The sequence below is a fragment of the Chroicocephalus ridibundus genome, chromosome 3, assembly GCF_963924245.1.
Source record: "Chroicocephalus ridibundus chromosome 3, bChrRid1.1, whole genome shotgun sequence".
Taxonomy (NCBI): Eukaryota; Metazoa; Chordata; class Aves; order Charadriiformes; family Laridae; genus Chroicocephalus; species Chroicocephalus ridibundus.
In genome coordinates this window covers 90,691,849-90,716,857 of record NC_086286.1, presented here as the reverse complement: position 1 = coordinate 90,716,857, position 25,009 = coordinate 90,691,849, and the positions used below count along the sequence as shown (strand labels likewise).

At 38.0% G+C, this 25,009-nt stretch overlaps 1 protein-coding gene across 2 annotated transcripts in view; it reads left to right on the top strand.

Annotated features, from left to right (window-relative positions):
• Positions 1-25,009, top strand: part of LOC134513415 (cytochrome b5 reductase 4) — a 44,159-nt gene that overhangs the window by 4,193 nt on the left and 14,957 nt on the right. Inside the window, exons 3-10 of one of the 2 annotated variants that reach the window (XM_063330066.1) lie at positions 188-288; positions 2,418-2,502; positions 6,217-6,258; positions 12,346-12,400; positions 13,993-14,050; positions 14,155-14,248; positions 14,823-14,855; positions 15,507-15,629. In XM_063330066.1, the coding sequence (XP_063186136.1) occupies positions 188-288; positions 2,418-2,502; positions 6,217-6,258; positions 12,346-12,400; positions 13,993-14,050; positions 14,155-14,248; positions 14,823-14,855; positions 15,507-15,629 (591 nt within the window). The remainder of the gene's footprint in view (positions 1-187; positions 289-2,417; positions 2,503-6,216; positions 6,259-12,345; positions 12,401-13,992; positions 14,051-14,154; positions 14,249-14,822; positions 14,856-15,506; positions 15,630-25,009) is intronic. The other variant, XM_063330067.1, reaches the window with a different exon arrangement.

Here is a 25,009-nt window from a genome sequence, read left to right as displayed (position 1 = left end):
TGTGCTCTGTACAATTGTGTAACTTATGTTTCTGGTTATGGAAAGCCATGCTGTTTGTTCCGATCATGTCTACTATTTGTCATCACGGCATTTAATATGCATGAACTTTCCGTCTGGTTTGGGTGATAGGAGTGGTTGTAGCAGTTCTAGAAATGCTGCTCATGTTTTTATATTCCATTTTCTGCAGGATTTGTATATAATGTCACACCATACATGGAATATCATCCTGGTGGTGAGGATGAGCTGATGAAAGCAGCAGGAACTGATGGTACGGATCTCTTTGATCAGGTGAGAACCACTGGCAGCAAATGACACTTGCTCACCAAAAGGTATTTTGAAAAATTAATGTTTTTTGATTATTTTTAGGGCGTTCCAGTGGAAATGGTGATTTGAATTTTTTCAGGTCTAAGGAAAGGCAGTGGGTTACCACTCAGAATGGCACTTGTGTGCTGAAAGAGGCACGTAGTTTAAACTTTGTATCAAAGGACAATAATGAAAATGCCACTTTATGTTGTTGGAATGAGGCTTCAATTTGACCATTTTATTAAATTATTTTTTTAGCAGAAATAGCAATAAAGCTAGCAACAACTCGAGATACCACCTTCTTAATAAATTACTACAATGACTAATCGCTGTTATTTGAGTTGCGTTTTCTTCTCAGAAAGAAGAGAAGAAATTTTTTCTTTTTTTTTTCACTTTTTGAAAAATGCTTGTAGCATTCTTTTGTCTATTAATTTGACTGCTGCATTACGAGTGAACAAAGTACTAAGAAAACAATGCTGGGGCTGCTATTAACTGATTGTGAACAAATCACAAGATGACAGTTGGTCTGTTCTTTGTTTACCATTTCTTTTAATATTTTGAAAAGACTCAGAAAATAAAGGGTCTGCAGAATAGGTGTACTTTCTGTAAGGAATCTCTTGCAAACCTGGTGCTCTACCAGCACTACTGAGTTGGTATTTTTTTAAACAGACATTCTTTGAGTCTTCTCGGCTCGCAAGGTTTGTCTGAGAAACTGGGAAAGAGCAGAAGGGAAACCTCTGTTTCCGAAAGGAAATCTGTTATCTCTTTACAGTTCATGCATGACAGTATGTTATGGCTTTTTTTACAAAATGTTTTTAGCAATGAACGTAAATAAAGATGTGATAAGGCTTTAGCTTTGTTAAGTTTATCTTTGGTTAATCCTTTCACAAATGAAGGGTTGGATTTGGGCATAATTCTCTGGTTTCAAGAAATTTGGAGTTTCTCTCCTAAAAGTTCTTCCAGTATTGAGTTGTGGCCTGAAATTCTGTAGCACCGTCAAGTATTGTGGGAGGTACTCGGAAACACGAGTCTGATGTCAGGAATATTTGGGGAACCCCTCAAGTTCAGATACATACTTGCTACGTGTTTTTTTTGGTTTTTTTTTTTTTTTAGTTTGTTTTGTCACGGGAGTGGAAAGCAGTGTTCAGATCCTTAAAATATACTGTTTGCATTTTTGTTTCTGGCTGATGTCTTTTCTGTTACGGAAGCATTTCTGTTGTTATCCCCTCTGCTGTAGCATTCTGTGTCTGTTGGATATGGATCTCTTTAAGAGCTTGATAGGTTGTTAGTGTTTCTCAAGTTTCTGAAAAAATTAACTGTCATTCAAAATCCTTCATTTTTTCTGTTATCTCTGTACGAGGAAACTACAACTTGTGGATGGGATTCTTTATCTCATCTCCTTAGCTTGTCCCATTTAAAGTTTTTATTTTTAAATCTATTCAAATTTGTCATGCAGTACTTTCTTTCCTTTTCTCTTCTTGTGATGTTACCCTGGATGCCCTATCAGAATTGGCTTTTCTGCCATCCATTTCCTCTGCAAGTTCTCCAGTTCTGGTCTGTAAAGCTATTGCTCTTTCTTCACTATATTTGATTTCCTAAAATGGGTAATTTCCAAATAATTCAGTGATAGTATGACAGAAACAAACAGAAATACACCAGTTTGGTAGGAGGTGTTTGTGTGTCTAAACCACCATTCTTTATCTTTGTTTCCTTCATCCCTTTGCCCTTCACTTTTATCTAAACAAGACTAATTACGCTTGTGGTGAAGACAAGGTCTTTATTCTGTTAATTGCATAGCATACATCCTAAAAATACTCTTCTGAAATATTTTCTGTAGCTCAAAATTACGATGTTCAGATACTGCAAAGCATAAAATGAATAAATGAAACTTTTGTCACTTTTTCACGGTCCTATTTTTTTCACTTAATTACATGCTGTCTGTAATAGAAGTAAAAATAAGTACTGAACGACGCAGCGATGAGTGTCTGTTTTAAAAATAAATTGGCTAAATGAATTACACTAGTCACTGTACAAAAATGAACTTTTATATTTAAGTGCTTAGAACAACATAGTAAGAATTACAGATTTTGTGAAAACCAATTTTGTTAATATAGGTTCATCGTTGGGTCAATTATGAATCGATGCTGAAGGAATGTCTTGTTGGGAGAATGGCTGTCAAGCCTATTGCTGCTCCAAAAGGTGAGGTTTTTAAGAATGAAATAATTTCTATTATGCTTTATTTCAAAGTTACCTGGAAATGATAAGAAATCTTAAATCATCATATTTACAAGGAGAGTCTCTATTCTTGCATAAAGGTGAAGGCTGTTGCATATATTCAGTCTTTCTACAGCAGATACCTGAAGATGAAACTATTTTATACATGAAGACTTTTACAAGTAATGTATTGCTACATTTCTTCTTTTATTTTCAGTCATCAGAAAACAGACGTACGTGTTTTATGTGCATATGTATACAGAAAAAAAAAATATTTATTTTTTTCCCCCAAGTTCCCTCTCTTTTCTTCTGATCCCAGGCAACAAACTGTCATAGGGAGCTCTCTCATCTTGAAATAAAAGTCAGTATTTTCAGTTTGGTGATTTCAGCACAAGGCATAGGTCTGGCGAGTTGCATATGTATTGAGGTATTTGAATACACTTTATGGAGAGTTATCCTTTCCTGAACACTTATTGGGTCTTTTAGTTTGAATTTCCTTGGATCTGCTGATACAACAGACTGCTCTGAGCCAGGACAGCAAGAGAATGTAGTATGTTGTCTTAAAATGCTGGTGATGGTTTCCAGAGACTTTAATCTTCAGTATTTGTTCTGGTTTGTAGGCCGCAGCAAAAATTTCTTACACCTAGTAAACAGACACTATTACTGAATATTACCTCTTAGCAAAATTACAGTGAAAACATGAAAGAATAAATGTTTGCAACTATTTTTCTCAAATTCTGTGGCATCCTTTAGTTCACTAAGTTGGCCATCTCTTGTAGCTCTTCAGCTTCTGACAAGGTGCACTGCGTACTTGCTTAGCACTTAGATCATATCACCTAGTAGTTACTTTGAGTTTGGTCATTACGTGAAAAAGAGTAGTAGTTTACATCTCCGTGTTGCTAGGTAGCTAATTCTAGGTGTGGAGCTTTTAAGATAAATGCTACAAAGTATGGAGAAACCTTGACAGCATAACTGCTTCATGGAGTCGAGGTGTTACAGATAAGTTACTGCTGCTTTGTCAGCTGAGTTAAAAATTTAAAAGTAAACCTGACTTTTGCCAATTTCATTAATCTAACTTTTCTGCAACTGGAAGGAATTCTTGTGACAGCCAGTCAGTAAAAACCAAATATGTCTTTGCCCCTGCCAGCTATGACAGTCCATTTTCCGTTCTTCACTTTTTCTGCTTTCCTCCATAATGGGACTGTTCTATCCATTTATCACATCCATATGATGTAGTAAAATTTGCAGGATAAATGTTGCCAACTGTATAAAACCAGTTCTGTTGCCAATGTCTCTCTTAGCCATTTCAGGCTTGAAAAAAATGTAATTTCATTAATTAAGATTCAAAATGATTAGACTGGATTTGCTGAAATTCTTCACTGTAAAATTCTCAAAGTTTACCTTGATTCCTGTAGGTTATGTATCCTCTTCTGAATTATCAAAAATGTGACTGACTAACTTCACTGTCAGCCAGCAATAATTCTAATCTTGCATCCTTCCAGAAGATCATATTTGGCAAAGTTTTGCGTTTGAAAATGGAAGACTAAAATACTAAGTTAAGGTGCGCATTTTTTAATATAGGATTAAATGAGCACATAAATATAGAGGAAAGAGAGGACTTCAAATTATGGAATGTATTGCTTGCTTTTTGTGGCAGAGGATGAGTGTTTGGCAGTAGGACGAGCACTGGTACTTGCCGTTTGTTACAGTCTCAGTACAGTGCAGTTAAGGCAGCTGTAGGTTTGTTGGGGCATAGCTGGAAGATCTGTGGTTGTTTAGCGTAGTTTTTGTTTCCTGTGTCCTGGTGGGATTTTGGAAGGCGGTACAATTATTTGCTTACCAAACTGTTCAAGGAAGCTAAAGGTTGTCCTTGCATACACTGGGTTTTCTTTTTAAGAAAGAAGAGGCCTTTGAAGATGCTGATGATAGTTTATATTTTGTCAGCTTGTCTTTTGGGAACGCTGCTTGATGGTATGGTAGTGACTAATAGGAAATTCTGAAGTGTCCCTTCTGTGGAGCTGAGCGCTGGAACGTGTAGTGTTTGTACTTGCTGAGAAGGCCGGTGCAGTAACTACGGCAGCACCCAGGCATGTAGGAGGTGATTGCAGTATCTCCCTCAGCAATCCTCTACAGCATTAATCTGCTTGCTTTCCCTTCGGGGTGCTCAGCTGTATACGTTAGCACGGACATTAGTTTATTGTCTGGTATCTTTTAATACTGCTAATGGTTCTCATAGACACATGTTAGTGTATGTCGCTGTGTTAGTTCAGCAGTAACATAACTTGGGAATCAGAATGCATGTTGCAGTATTTATTCAGTGAGGTTAGACTGAGGGCCATGGTGTTATCCAAGGAAGAGAGGTAGGGCTGTGTCTTGGAAATACTTCAAGCTGTCCTTAAAACTGCAACGCCAATTTTGGTGCAGCGTGTTTAAATGTAGTGAAATGAGAACAGACTTCTAAACACAAAAAATTACTTTTAATCAGAAATGAGTTTTTGTGAATGGCTTGCCTATCCTGTCAGAAAGCTCAAAGTGGTGTATAGCAGAGTACTCAGCCAAATACAGCCTCAACCAAAAATTTTGGGTGGACTGCCGTATGCATCTTGTGGAGTGTTTTGTTTTTACCTTATAGTGGCACAACGTGAAAGCCTCTCATGAAGGCAGTTTTTGGTCAGCTCTGAAGTCATTTTGCAATACTCCATGCTTGGTGCTTTGTTCCAGGACCGTTTCCTTCGCTTCTCTCACAATGGCATTTTTCCTCTAACACTGGCTGCTGTCATGCAGAGCACTGGGAAGGATTCAGAAGAACAGAGGAGAAACGTTCACGTTTTCGTTTTCATAAAAGGGAGCGGGAAGAACACATTGGTTTCTCCCACTTCCCCAAACCTGGCTCCCATAAAAAAGAATATAAAATGGACCTTTATATTGGGACATGCCATGTAGAGCACGCAGAAAGGGGCTTATGTACGTCCATAAGACTAGTGTCCCACAGATTTGCTATGAGCAGAAGGATATGTGGCTGAGAGGTGCAGCACCTTTCCCCTCAAGTCGAGCACCTTATATATATATATATATATATATATATATATGAATTGACACTAGGTAGTTAACCTGCTTGGTTTTTATCTTTTTTTTCTGCTAGTGTTTGTTTGTTTGGAGTAGTTGCAGCATACTGTATGTTTAATGAAAACCACAGATAACTTGTCAAATAAAACCATTTGACAGAAGGAGCTTATAGGAAGATTTTCTTTTTCCTGGCTTTCTGCCAAGGATTGGGTTTAGATTGCCAAGGACTGGGTTGGTCATATTCAGTGTCTACTCTGTGTTGTCATGAGACAAGTGTCATCGAAAGTCTGTCAGATTTAGCACGCTTCTTAGCTATGAAGTTTATAATTGCACAAGATAATCTGTGATGTTTGTTTTGAAGTTCCAGAGTTCTTGCATTTCCTGCCCTTTAATGCTGTGCAACTTCTGGCATTTTTAATATAGTATTTTTTTAATTATACATGATCTTTTGGAATGGTAATCAGCGCTGCATTTATTTGTGACTTGATATCAGAAGCATCCTGGTCAATCTGTTAATGTTTTGGAAGGCTTACATGGAGATCCTTACTTTGGCTTATTTTCCTTAGCATGATGTGTGCAAGCACTGTGCTGTAACTTCTGACTGTCGTGCTCATTTTTTCTTAATGCTTGTAGAGATTTCTTCTACTCTGTCTGAAGAGAAGAAACAGCTCAATGGTAAGTATTCACCTGGAGCGAGGTGGGGAGTGAATCTTAAACTTACTTGAATATTACCGAATGAGCAGTGTTTATCCAGACTTCTGTCTATCTTTATATTTGAATTTGATGTTGAGGCTGTAGCAATCTGTGGAAATTACAGAAGGCAAAATCCTAATCAGGTATTGTGAATTCAGTGTTTAAAAGTATTATAAGACTGCAGTAAATTAGTACTGATAAGGGATGTATGAGGTGGACAAGCTTTCTGCTCCAGTTGGACAAGATAGGTTACAAATTACTGTGTGTTATGAAATCTGCCACTACAAAATTGCCAGGCTTTTTGAACCTTCTCTATATCAGAAAAGCTAGGTGGCTATGGGGCTGGATTAGCAGAGACAAAACAAAATACTGGGGAACACTTTGAATTAATAAGTCTCTACTAAAAGCTGGAAGGTCATCACTGGGAAATGAGATGAAATGGAGGTGAATTAGCTGATCACAGCATCACTGAACTACTTGAAATGTAATTGTGAGAAACAACTACACCAACTGTCAGCCCAGTCAAAGAGAAGCAAGTATAATCCTATGAATGTATCAGAAGCTTGACAGTAGTCCTTGTAGAGATGGGGAAGTGTTCAAGCCTTCACTGAGCCCTTCCTTGAGTGCTGGAGGTAGCTTTGGTTGCTAGTGATCAAGATTTGCATTTGGTTTTGATACTTCTAGGGAAATATTTCAGACTGAAACATTCGTACAAGAATACGTCTTACAAAGTCCCATCAAATGAGGAGTGAGTCTTGGTGGAGCAAATGAGATGAACGCCTCTGAAGGGAAATAATACAATTTTAACTGAAGGCTGATGTATTGGCATGGGAGGGGACAGGTGCAGATTGGTCATGGAAAAGTATAGGCTGAAACTTTGGAAAAGGAGTCTAGAGCAGTCAAATTTTTGAGTGTCAGGAAGAACAGGAACCTGGATGTGTCTTAAGATGAAGCCAGAGAAGTCCTTGGGGTGGTGTCCCAACAAGTCCAGGCATGGGGAGGGGAAAATAGCTTGTTCATGCTTTCTCTGGTGAATTTGAGTTCACATTTGTTTTCTTTTTTCTCATACTGTCTTTCTTGCCCTCCCATTGTGTTCTGTGAATGTTATATGTAAATTCTAAAAGGTAGTTTACCTTTTAGTATGCACAAGCATTGAGCTACACAAAAAGTTAAACATACATCATATAAAAGCAAGCAAGACTGGTTTTATTTGTACCTATTTTGCTCTATAGCCTTATAAGCTGTTAAGCTAAACCTTGGCAGGATCTGCTGCCGGATTTTCCTTTTGTTTCTTCAGCAACAAACACGTTGCTGGAACCTATTAATCTTGCTTTGAAGGACTGGGAGAATTGGAAAACAACCTCTGCTTTACTAGCAGCTAGTAGTCATTAAATACATGACAAATATTTTGTATTCAAGTAGAAGACTAATTTTACCATCAATTTCAATCTTCTTCTCCTCTTGGTTATTCTGGTTCATGAATTCCTTAATTTTTGTACTTGTCTAGCTGTCCGGAGCTTTCCTGTGCATTTTTCATATTCACAGTGGATCCAGATAAAGAGAAATAAGTGATTTTCTCTCTTCTGTCTTGCTTCCCCTCCTGCTCCTATCAGTAGCTTTTCTTGTCCAGATTATGTGACTTCTCAAGAGACACAGGAAATGGTTCTGATGATAGTCTGCAATGAAATTTCCAAAATACTGGTGCTTGCTTGTTGTATTCAGTTTACCTGTTTGACAAGATTTTTTCCAAGATAGAAAAGGTCAGTTCCTGAGGTTACCCTCTGCTCTTATAAATTTAAATCAGAATGAGTCTATGAGTCTAGAAATAAGCATCGCTGTCTGGAAGTGGGAAAGAGAAAGCCTATGGCATGAGCTCGGATTTTTTTTGAAGTTGTTGGCACTAGTGAAGGCATTTTTGTCTTTTCAATCTAAAATGTATAAACAGTATTTGTATTTAGAGTGTGCTCAGATCATTCAACTTAAATGTACCCTTGATTCTTGTGAACATTAACTGTATGTAATGTTAGGGGCAATTAAATCTGAGGTTTTTAGAATATATTGCTAGTGATAACAGTCAGAGTGGGTGTAGTCTAATGTGCTCTTCAACATCTGTTCATATACTTGAGTTTCAAACAAAAGACATCCAAATTTCAAAACACTGCCATTACCAAAGCATGCCTGAAAACTTCATATTTGTTTGAGAGTAAATATTTATCAAAGACGTATTTTAAAAAATATCTTTTTAGCCTTGCACTTTTGAGCTAAACTGAATTTCTCTTTTACCCAAACTATTATGATGATGACTTTTGTAATATTAATAGTAACAAAAAAAGACTACTTGGGCAGTTCCACCTTCTGAAAACAATCTGGTGTGTGAGTATATGCACATCAGATCTTGAAAAAACTTGTATTGTGGAAAAGGTTGACGGGAGGAGAGTTTGAGCTAGAGTCTCAAGAACATCATGAGGTTCAATCTCAAATTATGAGGTTCAACCAGCTGGAATTCTGTAGTGTAAGTAATGTAAGTATTCCTATTTTTCCTAGTAATATTTGGAGCTTACAAATATGGGTCAAACTTGTTGTGATCCTTCTAAGAGCAAAGAAAACAAGAGATACAGAGAGCTTTCAGAGCATCCTAAAATAGTTTAAATTGGAAGGAACATCTGGAGCTTGTTCAGTCCAGTCTCCTGCTTAAAGCAGGGTGGGCTTCAGTACTAGATCGGATTCCTCATGAGCAACCCCACCCTCATGGGAAGCGAAGAGGTGTGGTGGTTTGGTTTTTCTTTTCTTTTTTTCTCTCTTTTTTTTTTTTTTCCCCTCCTATATACATAACCAGAATTTTTGGTGCTACTCCTCTGTTTCCTCTTGTCCTTCTCTGAGAATAGTCTGGCTATCTTCTCTATACTCCCTTCTCTCCCACACCCTTTTCTTTAGGTAGTTGAAGACTGCAGTTGGATTTCCCCCTTAGCCTTCTGCAGGCTTGTTATGGTGAAATAAAATCCCTCGAAACCAAAAGTAGTTTAGAGAGGAGATATTGCTTTAATCGACATCGGGTGCTAGGGGGAAAAACCCACAAATCTAGCACACCTTACCGGGGATATTCACCCATTATTTATACACAAAATATTCTCATAGTTCCGCCTACCTAATACATAACTCCACCTAGGCTTACCTATTCATTAGGATGACCGAATGGTCTTTTTGCACATGCATATCAAATTTTGCTGCATTGGCAAAACACTTCTGCGCAGGCGCGAGTGTCTTCGTGGTCGTTTGGGTAAGGAGACCCTTCCTCACATTATCCTTTTAAGGTATTGAGTCATCTCAGGACAGTAAAAGTTTGCTGTAAGTTTGCCAACTTCTTGAAGATAATAGGGATGTTCTTTGAAGTAGCCATAACTCTATCCTAATTGGTATAGGAGTACATACTTGACGTATAGAAGAACCTTGAAGTGATTAACTACTTCTTGTTATTCCATCCTTGGTGTTTAACTACTTGTGGTTGTCTCCTCATTATCACTGTCTGTAACATCAGCTTAGTGACTAACTATTTTTACACAGTAAGAAGGTCAGTAATTAGCTATTTTCTCACACAGTAAGAAGGTTAGTAAGAAGCAATTGTTTTAGGAACAAAGCAGAGGCCTGTCTTTGGTAACAGGCTGAACAAACACAACACAGTTCCCTCAGACTCCTTTCATATATCCTGTGCTCCAGCTGCTGACCATTTTGGTGGCCTATCCCGGTATATCAATGTCTGTCCTGTACCGGGGAGCCAAAGCTGGACACAGTACTGCAGATGTGGTCTGTGAAATGCTGAACAGAGGAAGAATCACTTCCCTTGAGCTGATGGCTATGCTCTTGCCCAGGATAAAACTGGCGTTCATCACCACAAGGATGCAGTATCTGCCCAAGTTTGGCTTGTCTACTAAGTCCCTGGAAGGTTTTCTGCTAAGTTCCTTTCTATCCAGTCAGGCCTCCCACTATTTTTTTTACATCAGATTTTATTTTTTTTTCCCCCAAGTGCAAAATTTTGCATTTGAGCTTCATGGAGCGTTTGTCAGCCATTTCCTTGGTCCGTCTGGGTCCCTTTGAATGGTAGCTGTAAATTTTTGTGTTCTGACTGCTTCCCATGATTTGTTATTGTTCACATACTTGGGCACATACAGTGGGACAGTTTGTGCCTTTCAGGTTGCCAATGGCAGTATTGAACAGTATTGGCATTCCCTGTTTCCTAGGGAATACCAGCTGTAACTAGCCACCAGTTGGACTTTTTGTACTGCTTTGTACTGATCACACCGTTTGTGACTGGCAGTCCTGTTAATTTTCTGTCCAGATTGTAATCCATCTATCAAACCCAGCCCTCTCCAGCGTGGTTACAAGGATAATGTGAGAAATGCTTATCACTAGGCTTGCTATCACATGGGATTCTGCAAAGCAGGTCTTGGAACAAGCTGAAGTTTGCTCTCATGAGATGTAGAGCTGTAATTCTGATCACCTTAAACTTCTTCATTTCGTGCCTGCCATCAGCCTTTGACTTCACCACCAGCGTTTATTTATGACCACTACGACCTGTAAAGCACTTTCCTTAATTGGTTCATTGATGACCTGAAGCATTGTCTTTTTACTGCAATGTAACTTCTTGATTTCACATAGCATCTTACAGTATTTCAGAATAATTCATAAATAACTTGGTTTGCCAGAAAGTTCTTTTTTTATTGTGGCAGTTCATATATTTTTGTTGACCTGCAAAAATAGACAGAAGTTTGTATGACCATGAATTCCTCTTATCCATGGAGGCCAACCTAAGCATATGACGTATGTCCTCAAGAAAGGCTTAGCCTTTAAAAAGGCTTTTATCATTAGGTGATTGGTTTTCTTTTGCAATGATCTGACTGCTCTGCCTTTTAGCTTCCTTGGCAGCTGCAGATGGTGTGTGCTTAGGGGTAATTAAGGATCAAAGAACAAGTAATTCCAGCGAGTTTTTAATTGCTTTGGGTTAATTCCCCCATCTGGATGATCAAATAGTTTTGACAGATTGGATTAGACCGGAGTGGCTCTCTGTTTCTACCTACTTCCCACATGGTGGAGCCACTCAATTAGTGTGTTTAAGCTTGCAATCAAACTACAAAATTTACTGGCATATAGAAGATAATCATCTAGGTAATTGAGAGAATTCACACATTAATTATTTTATGTGTAGCCATTTCAGGTTTGTAAGGTTTGCCTTTGAATGCGCTTGAAACCAGCACTTACCAACCGTTATCTTAGAACTCTGCCTAACCATTGTCCAGAAAAACTCCACAAATCATACTGTGTTTCAGTCTGTGCAGCTTCCTCCCTCGTGATTCTATATAATTTCATTGTGTTGAATTTGATAAAGGATTGCAGGTGCTTTTATCTGTCATCTCTGCTCAAGTTTTTGCCAAATATATTCAGTTTCTATTAGGCTAGAGATTAGTACAGTTGATGTTTTCAAAGACTGACCAAGGGTTGCCTCCCAGCAAAGGCTTTTTTGGACTGTTTCATGTTGTTTAATAATTAAAGTGAATAGCTGAATTCTGTGAAAATTCCTAGTAAAGTGCAAAGTAGTGAGATTAAGGCTGATATCTTTGACTGACATGAAATTTTACTTGTGAATTAGGTTAAACCAAACATCTCAAATTGAATTTGTTCATCTGAATTGCATAAACAAATAGTTCTGCTAGGGGAGATTAATTCAGATAACCTTTTTTTCATGTCTTGCTATCACAAAGCATGAAAGCACAAGCTAATAACAGATGAAACTGAGACCAAGCTACACGTACCAGAAGGGCTGCACGCAAGGGTTCTGTGGTATATGAAACTCTTAATTTCCGAATTAGAACTTTGTGTTCTGGGAGCCTGCTCTCCAGGAGAACATGCTGAATAAAAGCAAAATTTACTTCTGGCTGCCTGTGGAAATAAAGCCACTAAATATTGTGGAGGGGTATTTAGAACATTCAATTTTAAGAAAACGAAAACATCTCTGATTATGATTTCTATGAAGCAAGCATTGCAGCAAATGTTTTAATGAGTCTCTGCTCTTTGTAGGTATGGTTCCTGAGAAGAAAGGACTGGGTGCTTCTGTAAAAGATTTAACTCCAAGGTAAACACTTGTCTTTTCATTGTCTGTTGAATATTCTATTTAATAATTCTGTGCAGTTCTTAGTAAATGCAGACAACTTCCTCTATGGCTAGTTCTTGATGTTTCAGCTAAATGACCTCTCATATCCTCTTATAAGTAGGAAAGTTGAGGTTTAGGTTTCAACAACTTGCCAAAGGTCATATTGTTGGTATATGCAGATGATGATGCAGGGTTCTTGGCTTGCTCTGTTGGTTTCTAGCGCTTGCACTGCCTTGCATCGTATAGAAATGTATGGCTTATGTTTGCAGGCTCTTCAGCATCGCTTCTTGAGAAAACTCCCGGGAAGTGATTCCAACTGGGCTGATTACTTTTTTGACTTAAGTTAATTTGTCCATAAATGTATGAGTTGGCGTGCCTTGGAAAAATATTTTATTTCAAGCTGGAATATATTAAGATGTGATAGCTGTATTCAAGTTTCTACAATACGCAAAGCAAAGCAGGCCCACTGTGATATGCTGGCTGTTGTCACTGAGGTATCATTTTACTCCATGATGCCTTGAGTCACCAAGCTTCGGTTTCTTATTTTGCATCAAAATCTCCTGTGAATGTGTAACCTTGGGCTAGTTACATGCAGTCGTATAATATACTGTGGCTTGTGAACAAGTGGAATGGGACTTATCTTCTGGAGTGCTCCACAAAACTTGCTGCCTTTCTTCCCATGTGTGTTTGGAATGTTCTGGTTCATGAGTGGAAGGTGTGCAGCCTAGAACGTGTTGGCTGTCAGGAGTGTCTGCTGGAGGGGGCATCCTCCCTCTCTGCCTTCCTTTGTGGTCCAGGAGTCCAAAGAGTAGATGGAAATGGTTAGGACATTGGGGAAGGGAGAAGACAGTAGTAATGTAGATGCAAGGGGTTAACTTTGTTGCGGGGACAGAGCTGACTCTCACTGTCTGGGATTGCAACCCAGCTGGAAGTCAAGCGAGAACTATAGGTGTCGATGGTGGAGAGCCAGGCCTGAGATTGTCAGATGTATGGTACCCATGAAAATGGGTAGAGAAAGGTATCACTTTTCTGGGGTTGGATGGGTAAGTTTCTTCTTGGCAAGTGGAAGGGCATACAAACAATTAGCATTTGAAGGCTTTCTGTTTATTACCTTACCCTGGATTTATTACAAGGTTTGGGCAGCTTGGGAACATAGGAATGTAAAATCTTGATTTGGGGAGATGAAGGGATCTGTGTTTTGTTGTATGTGCATGGAATCTATAACTCTTGGAAGCCATCCTGGCTATTTAATGCTTTTGTCTGGAGTCAGGATTTTAATCATCTTGTTAGGAAGGTTCATATGCTGCGAAGAGGATGCATGTGCTTTTTAAGTAAAACCAATGCCATATAATTTTAGCTACAGTGTGCTGACTATCGATCAGGACTGTTGTTATTTTAATAGTCTTCTCGATATTACTAGCTCTGGACTTACCTCTTCAAAAAATAATAAATAATGTATTCGGCTTGTAAATTCGTGACGGAAGCTCTGCTTGAAAACTGCTAGTTAAATATATTTTGGTATGCCCAAAGAAAGTATATGTTGCTTTTTCTGTATTGTATTTTTCCTTTTACAGTTATGACTGGTTCCAAACGGAAAATTCGATCACCGTTGTCATATATACTAAGCAGAAGGTCAGTGAATTTTATGAAACGGAGAATTACAAGATCCAGTTGTGATCCAGCTTGAATTCTGGGAGAACTTTATTAAAATGGTTCTTTTTCCTGTCCTATGAAAGGATATGAATGCAGAGTTGGTGATAGTTGACTGTCAAGACAAACGATTAAGGGGAGAGATCATCGTGGGTGACCACTCATATCTTGTCGAAGTTGGTAGGTACTGTAATTTGCAGTTGAAAGTACTGAACTTTTATTCTACGTTATTAAAACCTTCTCATCAGACCATATGCATTTTACATATATCAATTAATATTTTATTCTTCTTTCATTAGAGATGATTGCTTTAAAGTATCTTGATGTAAAGGAATTGCATTGTTTATCGACTCATATCTTCATTTGTTTAGTATGTACTTATTTTTTTACATGTAGAATAAAGCGTAGTAAGAAATTGATGTAAAATTTGTGTAAAATTTTTCTTCAAATTTGTTTTCAATGGTTATTAAAATGTCCTTATTCAAAAAGGGCAAGTGGAATGATTTATCTAAATGCAGATTGGTAGCTTTACATGAGTCATTGTTAAAAATAATGGGAAAAATTGTCCCTTTCTTCATGTTATGTATTAAGCCTGCAGAAGTCACGAGTGAAATTTCAGGGACGGATAAAGAGGCATAGGGTTCTAGGTTCATTAGTTTACTCAGTATCCCTAGCCTTAAACTGTATGTATATATGACAAGTAGAATGCAATTTTGTTTTTGCTTAACATGGAGTTTGTTTCTCTTTATTTCAGACTTGGATCATGCAGTTCAAGAAGACGTGGCTGGTAAGTTCTGTCTCTTGCAGCACTTCTCTATCTCTTCTAATATCAGAATGTGGAACTTCAGTTTTGCTTACCACCAGGTTCTGAGACAATCAAATCAAACCATAACATTGAATAATACTTTGTTGTTTTCTTTTTTAATTGTGGCACTTGAGCTTGTGAAAGTAGTAAGTTGATGGTGCTCTGATCCCTCTGAGTATGACTAAATGTCAAAATAAGTTAGTTCTATTGTGTGTTTTGTAAACTGTTCTTTGCTTAGACTTGGATTTTCTTGGATTTAATTATTCATTCAAATGGTCTTGGAAAAAAAGGAAGTAGTATATAGTGGTAGTTACTGATTTCCAGTAAATGAGGACTCTGAATTAATGAGCATTCTTTTTGACCAGAAGGGTTGTGAAGCGTTTCACAGTGTATTTAGTAAATAAAACATATTGATTATGCATATTAAGGTAGTGCTTGTTGTCTTAAATGCACTGTAAAACATTATAAAGAGATAGCTGAAAGTACATTTCGTTTGATGTTTTAATTAAACAGATTAATTCCATATGTCTTGAGAAATGAGTAGTACTTCTAAAATTTCATTATAATGGAGGAGTAAAATATCTTGTACAAAATGTAACTAAAAGTAACGGTGTGAAACCTCTTCTCTTTTAGTAAATATTGCTGAAAAAGTTGGGAAAGTAGAGATTATCTTAAAGAAAAAGGATAACGTTCATTGGAAAATGCTGGGACAGCCCTTGGAGAGTCATAATACATTTATCAAACGCACGGACAGAGGTAAGCGTTTCAGCAGTTTCATGGCCATGTTACCAGCTGTTTTAAGACTTTTTGGAGCTTGTTAGTTATGTTTAGTTTCTCCTAGGATTTTCTTTTTCTGTGTTCATACCTTCGTTTCTTTCAGGAACGTTGTTGAAAGCTGCTCAGGAATTCTCCTTGAAAGGGTTCAGCTTAGAGGTGTTTTTTGGCTTTGCTTTGGTTTGTTGGTTTGTTTTGTCTCGCAGTGGAATTGGAGGTCTTCCAGGCTTCTGGAAAGACTGCAAGAACCTAATAGGGGAAGGTGAAGACTGCTTGAGTATTGTTGCGTGTCATGGCTACCCGTAGATAGGTACTACATATCTTTTCTGTCCACGTGAAAACCTCAGTAGACCCTGAGGAAATAGTGCATGGAATTGTATCAATCGTTATATGCTTAGCAGCAGTGAAGGAACAAAAACCTTCACTTCCAATTGTTACTATAGGTGTAATAACATCTTTCAATGCTGTAATGTTGTTCCAGCGCGCTGCATCTTTGTAACTTGAGCTATGATTAAATAAGGGACTTCAAGCAATGTGTAGGTATCAAAGCCAGCTCTGAATAAGCTGAAGCAGTAGATGTTTATACATGAGTTCATTTTGTGGTAATAGAATAGTATGAACTTGATGCAGCACCAAAGTGTATTACCTTGATCAGTGTGGTGCTTTTTTCTGTATTTACAACTAAATTAAAAATTTCTGCACAATTACATTTTATAATATAAGCATGCTCCTGATATTATTGCAGCTGTCCAGTTTCTTAATAGCCCCTCTTGGCCCTCTGTCTAATAATGCTCAAGAGTTGACTGTTTGATGTTAGTCTGCCTTATTATGTGTGAAAGCAAAATTGTACATTTTTAAGAGCTGATTAAATGTTGATCACCATGTTGTGCACCTCTTATTGGCTCTCAGTTATGCTACCTTGGCCTTTTAAAGTTGAGAGATTGCTGTGGTACAAAAAGGAAGACTGACTGCTTAAAAGCACATATCTTTAGCTACCTTTAGCTTACGTAGAATGTAATTTTCCTTACGAGAGTTTCAGAAACTGTTGTCATCCACATTAATATTAGATTTTTCAATATAATCCTCTATTTAATGGGATACAGCCTGGACTAATTGCTCGCTTTTTCTCTCCTCATCACTTTTGATGATTATGGAAAACAAAATGAGAAAATAACCTGAAAGAAGAAGAGGTGTAGAATATAGTGGCTTTGTAGATCATTTGCAAATGAGGAAGGTAAGGATGATTGGATGCAATTGACAAAAATCCAAGTTGAGCATTTGTAACCAATGCTTCCTAGATGATTATTCTGCAGGTTTTTTTAAGAAGTCAGTCTTCAGTGTAGCATTTGTCCTGTTATGCAGAGAAGTGTTACAGGTATTGGATAACTTTGTTCTGTAGCGCTGTCTGACTTCATAACAGTTTAAACTGAATCTCCAGAAAACTTAAGTTAAAGGGCTTGCTGAGCCTGAGTTTCTTCAATTCCCTGATTACAAAGGTTACGAATCATGGCTGAAAAGAGCAGGTGGAACAGCTGGCTTGAGGTATATTGTGATTTGAGTGTCAGCAGCAGAAGCAGTACCAGTGTTGAAATAGTTCCTTATGAGTGCTGCTTTGCTTCCAAGACCGAAACTGGCTAGTTAAAGCTATTTTATAGCTTTATATCTGGCTATATTTCTATGCAGCACTATATATAGCGTAGCACAGATGCATTGCCTTAAATATTCTGATTTTTTTTCACTTGGATTTATGTATCTTCCACTGCTTACTCTCAGCGTTACCTTTTATTTCCTGTGAGTATGTGAGTCTTGTTTGAAACCAGAGTAACTGATAATTTCCACTTCTTGAAAGTACATGAAAATCTGGGAACAGATTGGAAAGTAGTTATGTTATCATGTTATACCTGGTTTTTGTTTATTTCATTCAGGTTGTATGTATTTGTAGTTCTTTCGGTAAGCTACTGACACTTTCTAATCATTTTACTCAGAATGTTTCCACACTTCCAGTTTGGTGGAAAGGTTATTCTGAGGCTGTGAACAGCAAGAGCTTATGGGAGCACTGATGTTTAATCCCTTGGGGTTTTCTTGTCTTTGAGTTTTTCTGTAGTATTTCCTTGTGTATTGATCATTTCAAACATTTTCATTGTATTAAAAGCACAGAAGAAGGGCTGAAAAACAGAGAGGATTGACACTTGAAAATTATAGTTGATTTTATGTTGTTGTTATTACTTGTCCATGTGACAGCATTCATGAATGATAGTTTGTAAAGGGGTGGGGGGTGACCACCACCACCACCACCCCAAGTCCCCAGACTTTTTAGTTATTTAATCTTTATTTTTACAACAGCTAATTCTAAGTTGTACAAAAAAGTGATGAAGCTCTTCTTCAGACACAATGACCTAATGCAGAGATGATACTGGAAGCCTAGGATAACTTTATGCTATGAAGAGGTAATTATCATAAGCCCCTGCTTTTTCCCCCCTAAGTTGGGAAAGTCTTACTCCCAGATGAATTGCCTGTGGACTCTCAAATTCCTGCAGAGTTTAGACTATCTGGCCAGCGTGTCTGTTAGTTGAGAAAAAAGAACAAAATTGTGGCATTTCTTCAAAGTTGAGGGTATTTTTTTAAAATTTTAATATAATTTCAGGGAACTACACTGTATCTTAGGATGCAGTAGAATATTCAATACTGCTTCTGCTCCTTAAGAAGGATTGAGTGCTCAGTTTTCTGGAGGAATAATTGTACCCAACAGTATTGCATAGGAAGCACAATTCAATATAATTAGTTTGTCAGTGTAGGGAAGTTGGTGACATTACTCCTAGCTAGCTGTTAGGAAATTGGTCATCAGGAAGCATAAACAAAAACTAATGGTCGTAATGCCAGCACCCTGTGAAATTTAAATTCAGTATTAAAAAAAGTAAGGTAGAACTTTCTCATTTAAAAAAAACCCAAAAACCACCACCACACAGTGCAGTGATAGAGTGCAGTTTTTCTTGTAGGTATTAAGACACGATTTCCTTGTATGTGCCTTTTCTGGGAAATAAGATATGGAAACCCACTCATGAGGGAATAGGTTGTGATCACCACTGCATATCATGCTTCTATATCAAGGTGGAATTGCAGCCAAGTCTTGGAGGTGACAGGCAAGCACTGTAATCCTGTTACATAGACCTGCACTTTAACAAAGATTGTTTAAAAAGACAGCAACCGGAAAAAATATTTAAAAATTAATTTTTGCTGTGGAATTCTTTAAAAAAAAAAAAATTGAACTTGAATTTCAGCTATCTTTGTTCATATTAGCTGGTAAAAACATATCTTTTGACTTTGATTTTTCTGTATTAGTGTGCTGGTTGTTTTACAGAAAAAATGAATTCTGCCAAATTAAAAAAAACGAACACAAGATCTTCACCACTGACCACTTGAATAAAGCTTCATTGTTGAGTACAAATTTGCTCGTGGTGTCCCTTCAAAAGACTTCTTGGTCTTCAGATAAGGAAACATTGCATGTGCATAAGAAGTATTTCTGTGTATCTAAGGCTTTCTCTTTTTTTTTTTTGACTTGTGGATAGCTGTTCAGCTTTAGTTGTGGTCAACAGAAAGTGAAACTTTGAAATATTTGAATTAATCACAATTTTTTGCGTATTTTCTGGTTTCTTAGCTTTAGTCAATAGAATAAGCAACTGATGTTGGCGCTGTATGTGATAATACCAGATATCTTTGTCCTGAAATGTGTTTCTACGCAGTAAAAATGAAATTTAAGGGAAAAACTAAGTACTTGGCATGCAGTTTGGAAAATGTTTTAGGACCATGTATATAAAAGCAGTAGCCCTATGCAAGTGAAAAATTACATGTTAGTAGGGGTGACTTACAGAGGTGGGGGTGGTGTATCTTTTCCCATGGAGAATAAACTTTACTTCTTCCTTCTGAAAGTGATTCTGAACTTCTGCTCGGGCCCGTGTTTTGGAAACTAACCTAATTACCAACTTCTGGTCTCCTAAAGAGTGTGCAACTATTGGCGGATGCTTAGACAGTTCAGTAAAGAATCAAGGTGATGTTTCCTCTGAGGACTGAAATGGGATCTAAATTAATAGTTTCATGCAGTTGTTTTAGTACACGTTAAGTGGAAGATCATAGACTTTTTTCTGTTGGAGGTAACAGAAGGGAGCAGAATGCTGCTGTGACACTTAAGGTGCGTAAGCCAGACTTATGCTGTGACAGCGTGCTATTTGCCATGGAACCAGGGTAAGTTTAGAAGGCATTGATTCAGTGGAAGCTTTTATTTTGGGATGGGAGGGAAACCATCTGGGAAGAGCATGGCTGACCTCTTCAGACAAGAGGAGCTAGCTTGTGAAATCAAGTAATTAACTGAAGCATTTGAGGGTATTGGTAAGTTGATGGTCAGCATTAAGGGTTTGGGGTTGTCTTGACTCCAAGACAGGGCTGCTGCCAGGAGTGATTGGCAGCCCACCTTCCTTCAGCTGTGTGGTCTAATCGCCGTTATGTTGGCACTAAAATTACTTGAGGGTCTATAATTAAGTAACCTGAACAAAATAAGGATTCACTTTCAGCTGGCTGATGGATGCTGTTGGGTGGTACTCGCGTGCTGGGGGTGGAGTGGAACTCCTCCATGAGAGACGGAGGGGCAGTGGAGGGATGCGGCTTTTATGCTTTGAAACTCCACATCCCAGTCAAACCGGCTAACGTTGCTGCCATAGCATTGCTGGGATTATGTCTAACAAGAAAGAAGAAATAAGAATTGGCACTGAAGTCTTACCACTGAAGAAAAGCATGAAACATCATTCAAGGAAAAATTCTTAAATTAAAATCCCTTTCATAACGAGGAAGAATGCCGTCAGCAAAAGGATGATACTCTCCAGAAGGTATCATTACCTGTGCAGCAGTTTTGTTAGTAAAACTCATTTCATATGCATATGAATCAAGGTGCTGTAGTTTTTGATTCCAGCAGAGGAGGAAGCTCAGTTTAGAGAGTGATGTCTGTAGCCTGTCATTGTACTGGGTTTACGTAGCAAGGTTTTTTTTTTTTTGCGGGGGGGGCGCTGCAGGAGTGGCTTCTCTGAGAAGAGATCAGCAGACTCGATGTCTGCAGAAAGTTTGGTCAAACGTAACCTCCTCCCTAATTACATTCTCTAATTTGAAAATTAGGAATTGCTCCTGGGCGCTTGCATCATGCTCCAAAATTGAGAGCAGCGCCTTTTGCTTATGTATAGTAGCAAATTGTATGTCTTTGGCATCTGATGGTTAACTTGGCTTCATGGGCTGCTGAAAGCACCTGTTCTCCTTCAGCTTGCTACTAGAGCCTGGTGTTTTCTGCATTGCCAATTGTTTTTGCTTGCAGCTCCAAATTTTATTGGGACTGCTGATAGTGACCTAATTTTATTTTCTATAGCAAAGAGGACAACCTGAACTAGGCATTTGCTTAGACCTAGAAAGGTCCCTGTTTTCAAAAATTGGATTGTGTGAATTGGGACAAAAGTTCTGTATGGCAAATTAAAAAGAAAAAGGGGGAGGTAGAGGTTAGTTCGTTACATGTGGAAAAGGTTGAAATAAGTCAGGTTGGAAAGGTCAGAAAATTGTCAGGAAACAGTGAATCAGTTGATGAATCAGTTTTTTAACTTCTCTCTCCACTCTGAGATATCTGGAAGATTATTAGCTGATCAGTATTGTGGGACATATTACCAACCTCCCGTATCCTTTCAAGTAATTCTTAAGTCTGCAGAACTGCGGCAATCTTTGCATACTTGTTTGTATACTGTACTTTGCAATCTTAGTATGTATTGCTTTTCAAAAGAATGGTAGAAAAACAAATGACGACAAACTTATTTTATAAAATTTCTTTTATATAGCTGCTGGAGAGCTGCTGATGTTGTGCTTTACTTCAAGATTGATATGAAGTGGAATTATTGCCTTTCATTTTTCAGGGCTGTAGGCATTCTTTTGGTACATCTGAAATGTGCTTATTCAAACTAAGCAGTTTGTAGGATGTTAGATGGAAGACATGAGAAAATATTAATGAAGAAAAAGATTTATTCCGTGTCAGAGGCTTTACATCATGTCTCTGCAGGCATTTATAGTGGATAACTCACTGGTAGGTATTTGAATAATTTAAGAAAACAAGTGTATGCAGAAAAATGCCATGGCCACCTACTGTGGCAATAGTAGTATGTAATGAATTTGATGCTAATTTGGTCCATGCACAAATGGCATGTGTAGCTGAGATTTAGTAACATGAGCGTGTATTTCCAGGAATAACTGTATTTAGATACTTGACCCTTTTATCATAGTTTATTTATACCCTTGGAAATAAAGCCAATTATAAAGAAGCATGTCTGAGCTGGAACTTCTTGCTTAAACCCTTAATTTTTAAACATTTTGTGGATAAATATTGTTTGTTTGAAAGCTTTTTTTCTGTTTAAAATTCTTTTGTTTCTGTTGGCATTGAATAGACAGGCTGTGATCCTGTACTTATTGAAGGAAGGGAATGTTAAGTGATGGCTGTTCCTTCAGGCAGCAATTGACTGTAGTATCGCAGAGCACTCTTAACAAGTCTCCAGCTGTCTTAACTCTTTTGCTTGGGTTTTTAATCCAAAATATCTGTGAATAGCAGAATGTTTGGGGTAATAATGCTGCAATAAGGAAACTGCAGTACAGATAGGTTACTTGTAAAATGATAATTCATTAGATGAAACTACGGAAATACTCAAAGTGGTCCTTAAGTGACTCTTAGAGAAGACTGGAGAAGGAGAATGGACAGCCTAGTTTACTGAGACCCTCTCAAGTTCTTTTTGTTTGTTTGTTTGGTTGGTTTTGTGTTTGTTTTTTTTTTAACTTTTTTTTTTTTTTTAAGTCCAGCAATTGGTGGCTGTTCTCAAACTGTAGCCCTAGTTAAGAATAAAATTCAGTCAGCTTTACTGACCTGGGCATCCCTTTAGTGGTGCTGTTGGAGATAAGAGCAAGGAAGCAATGGCAGTGGTCACTTGGGCTGCAGCAATGCCTAGAATTTCCTTTACGTTTTGTCTTGCGTTTAATGAAGACTGCACTGGAAACTTGCCCTCTGTAAGGCAAGACTTGGTTAAGAAGAGGAGATGTGTTGACTCAAGAAAGAATTTTGTGTCACTTCAGGAGTTAGGTCCTGTACAAGTCATGTATGCTTTTACAGATTTTCTGGTAGTCCATTCCTGTTCAAAAGAGAATCGGTGTGTGACTAAAGTCAGGAAATAAAGAAGCATCTGCTGGTGCAGTGGCAAAATACAGAAGATCGAGGTGCTTCTACTTGTAACTCTTAAGACCTAAAGAAAGATTAGAATCATAGACTTAGTTGAAAGGGACCTCTGGAAGTCATCTGGTCTAACCTTCTGCTCAAAGCTGTCCAGTCAAGGTCTGAGTATCTCCAAGGACAGAGACTCTCAGGGCAGCCTGCCCCAGTGCTTGACCAGACCATCTTCATGGTGATGCCTAGTTGGGATTTCACGAGTTGCAGCTTGTGTCCTTTGCATCTCATCCTGTTTTGTAAGTAGCTCAGCTAGTGACTTGAGTATTTTTTTAATAACATGAGAAAAAGAAGGGAGAAGAAACGTCATTTCACTAAAATAGCTTCAGTGCAGGAAGTGTTATTAGAAGGGTGTCATGCTCAAGTATTCTTATATATGAACCTGTCAAATTTTGAGAGGCTTTATGTGAAAATACTCACTTATGTGAAAATACTCAATTATAAATTTTACATTGAAAATGGTAAATGGCATGGTTGGATTATTGTAGGTAAAAGGCTCCTTCTCTGCCTTTTTTTTTTTTTTGGCTTGTTTTGGAATTAGGAAGTTTAGACAGTGCTGTTCATGGGATTTTGTTGCTTGCTTCCTTTCTTTGTTTTACGTTTTATTCTTTGGAAGCTTAGCCCAGCAATACCTTATAGCCCATGAAACTTAGCTTGAGTTACAGACCTGTTTAGGCAGCATGGTACTATCTTCACCCTGATACTTCAGGTTAGAAATTTATCAGTGCTGAAACAAAGGCTTGGCTGAAAAATGCTCTTCTAAAGGTAGAAGAGGAAAAATGACTCCTGGTCATCTTCAATTTACACCTCTGGTTTTGTATCTAGATTTCTACAATATGCTGTTGCTTGCCTTATGCAGCAGTTGTTATTCTCATCTCTATTTTAGGAAAGCTGAGACACTTGTTCCCAAGTAGTCAAATACTACCCTATTGGCAATGGGAAGAGGCCTATGTCAGTTAATAGAATATTATAGTTGAGAGCTGAGGAATACCTTCCAATATTTGGCATTTATTGCCAAATTAACCTTGGTAAGCATGTTTCTTTCCAGAATGAAAGCTACTAAGCTTCTTCCTTGCTGCTTTACCCCTAGTTATGTTCTGCGGCCTGTGGCTGTAATCAGCAGGGCATAGCCCTCTATTTTGTTGTGTTTTCAAATCCTCTCTTAGATGGCAAAGTGATGTAACAATGCAGATTACATAGCTCAGGATGGCTGCGGAGTTAAAACGGGTGCGGGTCTGGCCAGCCTTGCACCAAGTGCTTTGCCACAGAGACCACTTCCAGTAAAAGTGATGGGTTCTTGTCCCTGTCATAGCAGAGGCAGAGTAAACGGCTTATTTTGCTCTGAGCCTATCGTGGGTATAGGGAAAACACAGTACTTCAAGCTTCCGTAAGGTATTGGTGAAACTGTTAGAATTTTTCCCCTTTGTCCCTGAACAATGCTAAATATTCTGGGGTGTTCCTTCCCGTTTTCCCACTGTCTGTGTTTGGTTTTGGGGGTTTTTTTAATCCCCATCACTGATAGGAATGTACAAGGGTTTGGGGTTTTTTTTTTTTATAGTTATTCTGATTAGTGGTGTTCTTTGCCTAATTTCTTTCTCAGCTTCTTGAAAATTTTTGGTGGAAAAGCAGACCTTGCATAGTGACTTAATATTTTTTTTAATTTTAATGCTTTCCTTTTTTTAGTTACCTTTTGCCCGGCACAGATTGAAAAGCACTGTATTTGAAACCCATGACCTTGCTTCCAAAACTGCTGTATCAAAAAAAATATTTATGCTGTACGTATGACTCTGCAGTTGATTTAAGTAAGCATATGAACATAGAACTGGAGTTCATAATTTCTAGTTAGCCAAAAGGCTCCAATTCATGCCTAAAATACTTATTGATTGAAGTGTACGTTGCTGATGTAGGCACAGATGTTCGTTTCATTTTATGTCGCGTGTGAGCATGTAAAGTATTGGTATTGTGTACCTGAAAAATTGTGCAAAGCTGTATTGGAAATCGTCGTTGTGCTAATAGCAGTGAAAGCACAACTGTGTGGGGTGGTCAGGCCAATAATTATCTGGGCTGCTGGGTGGGT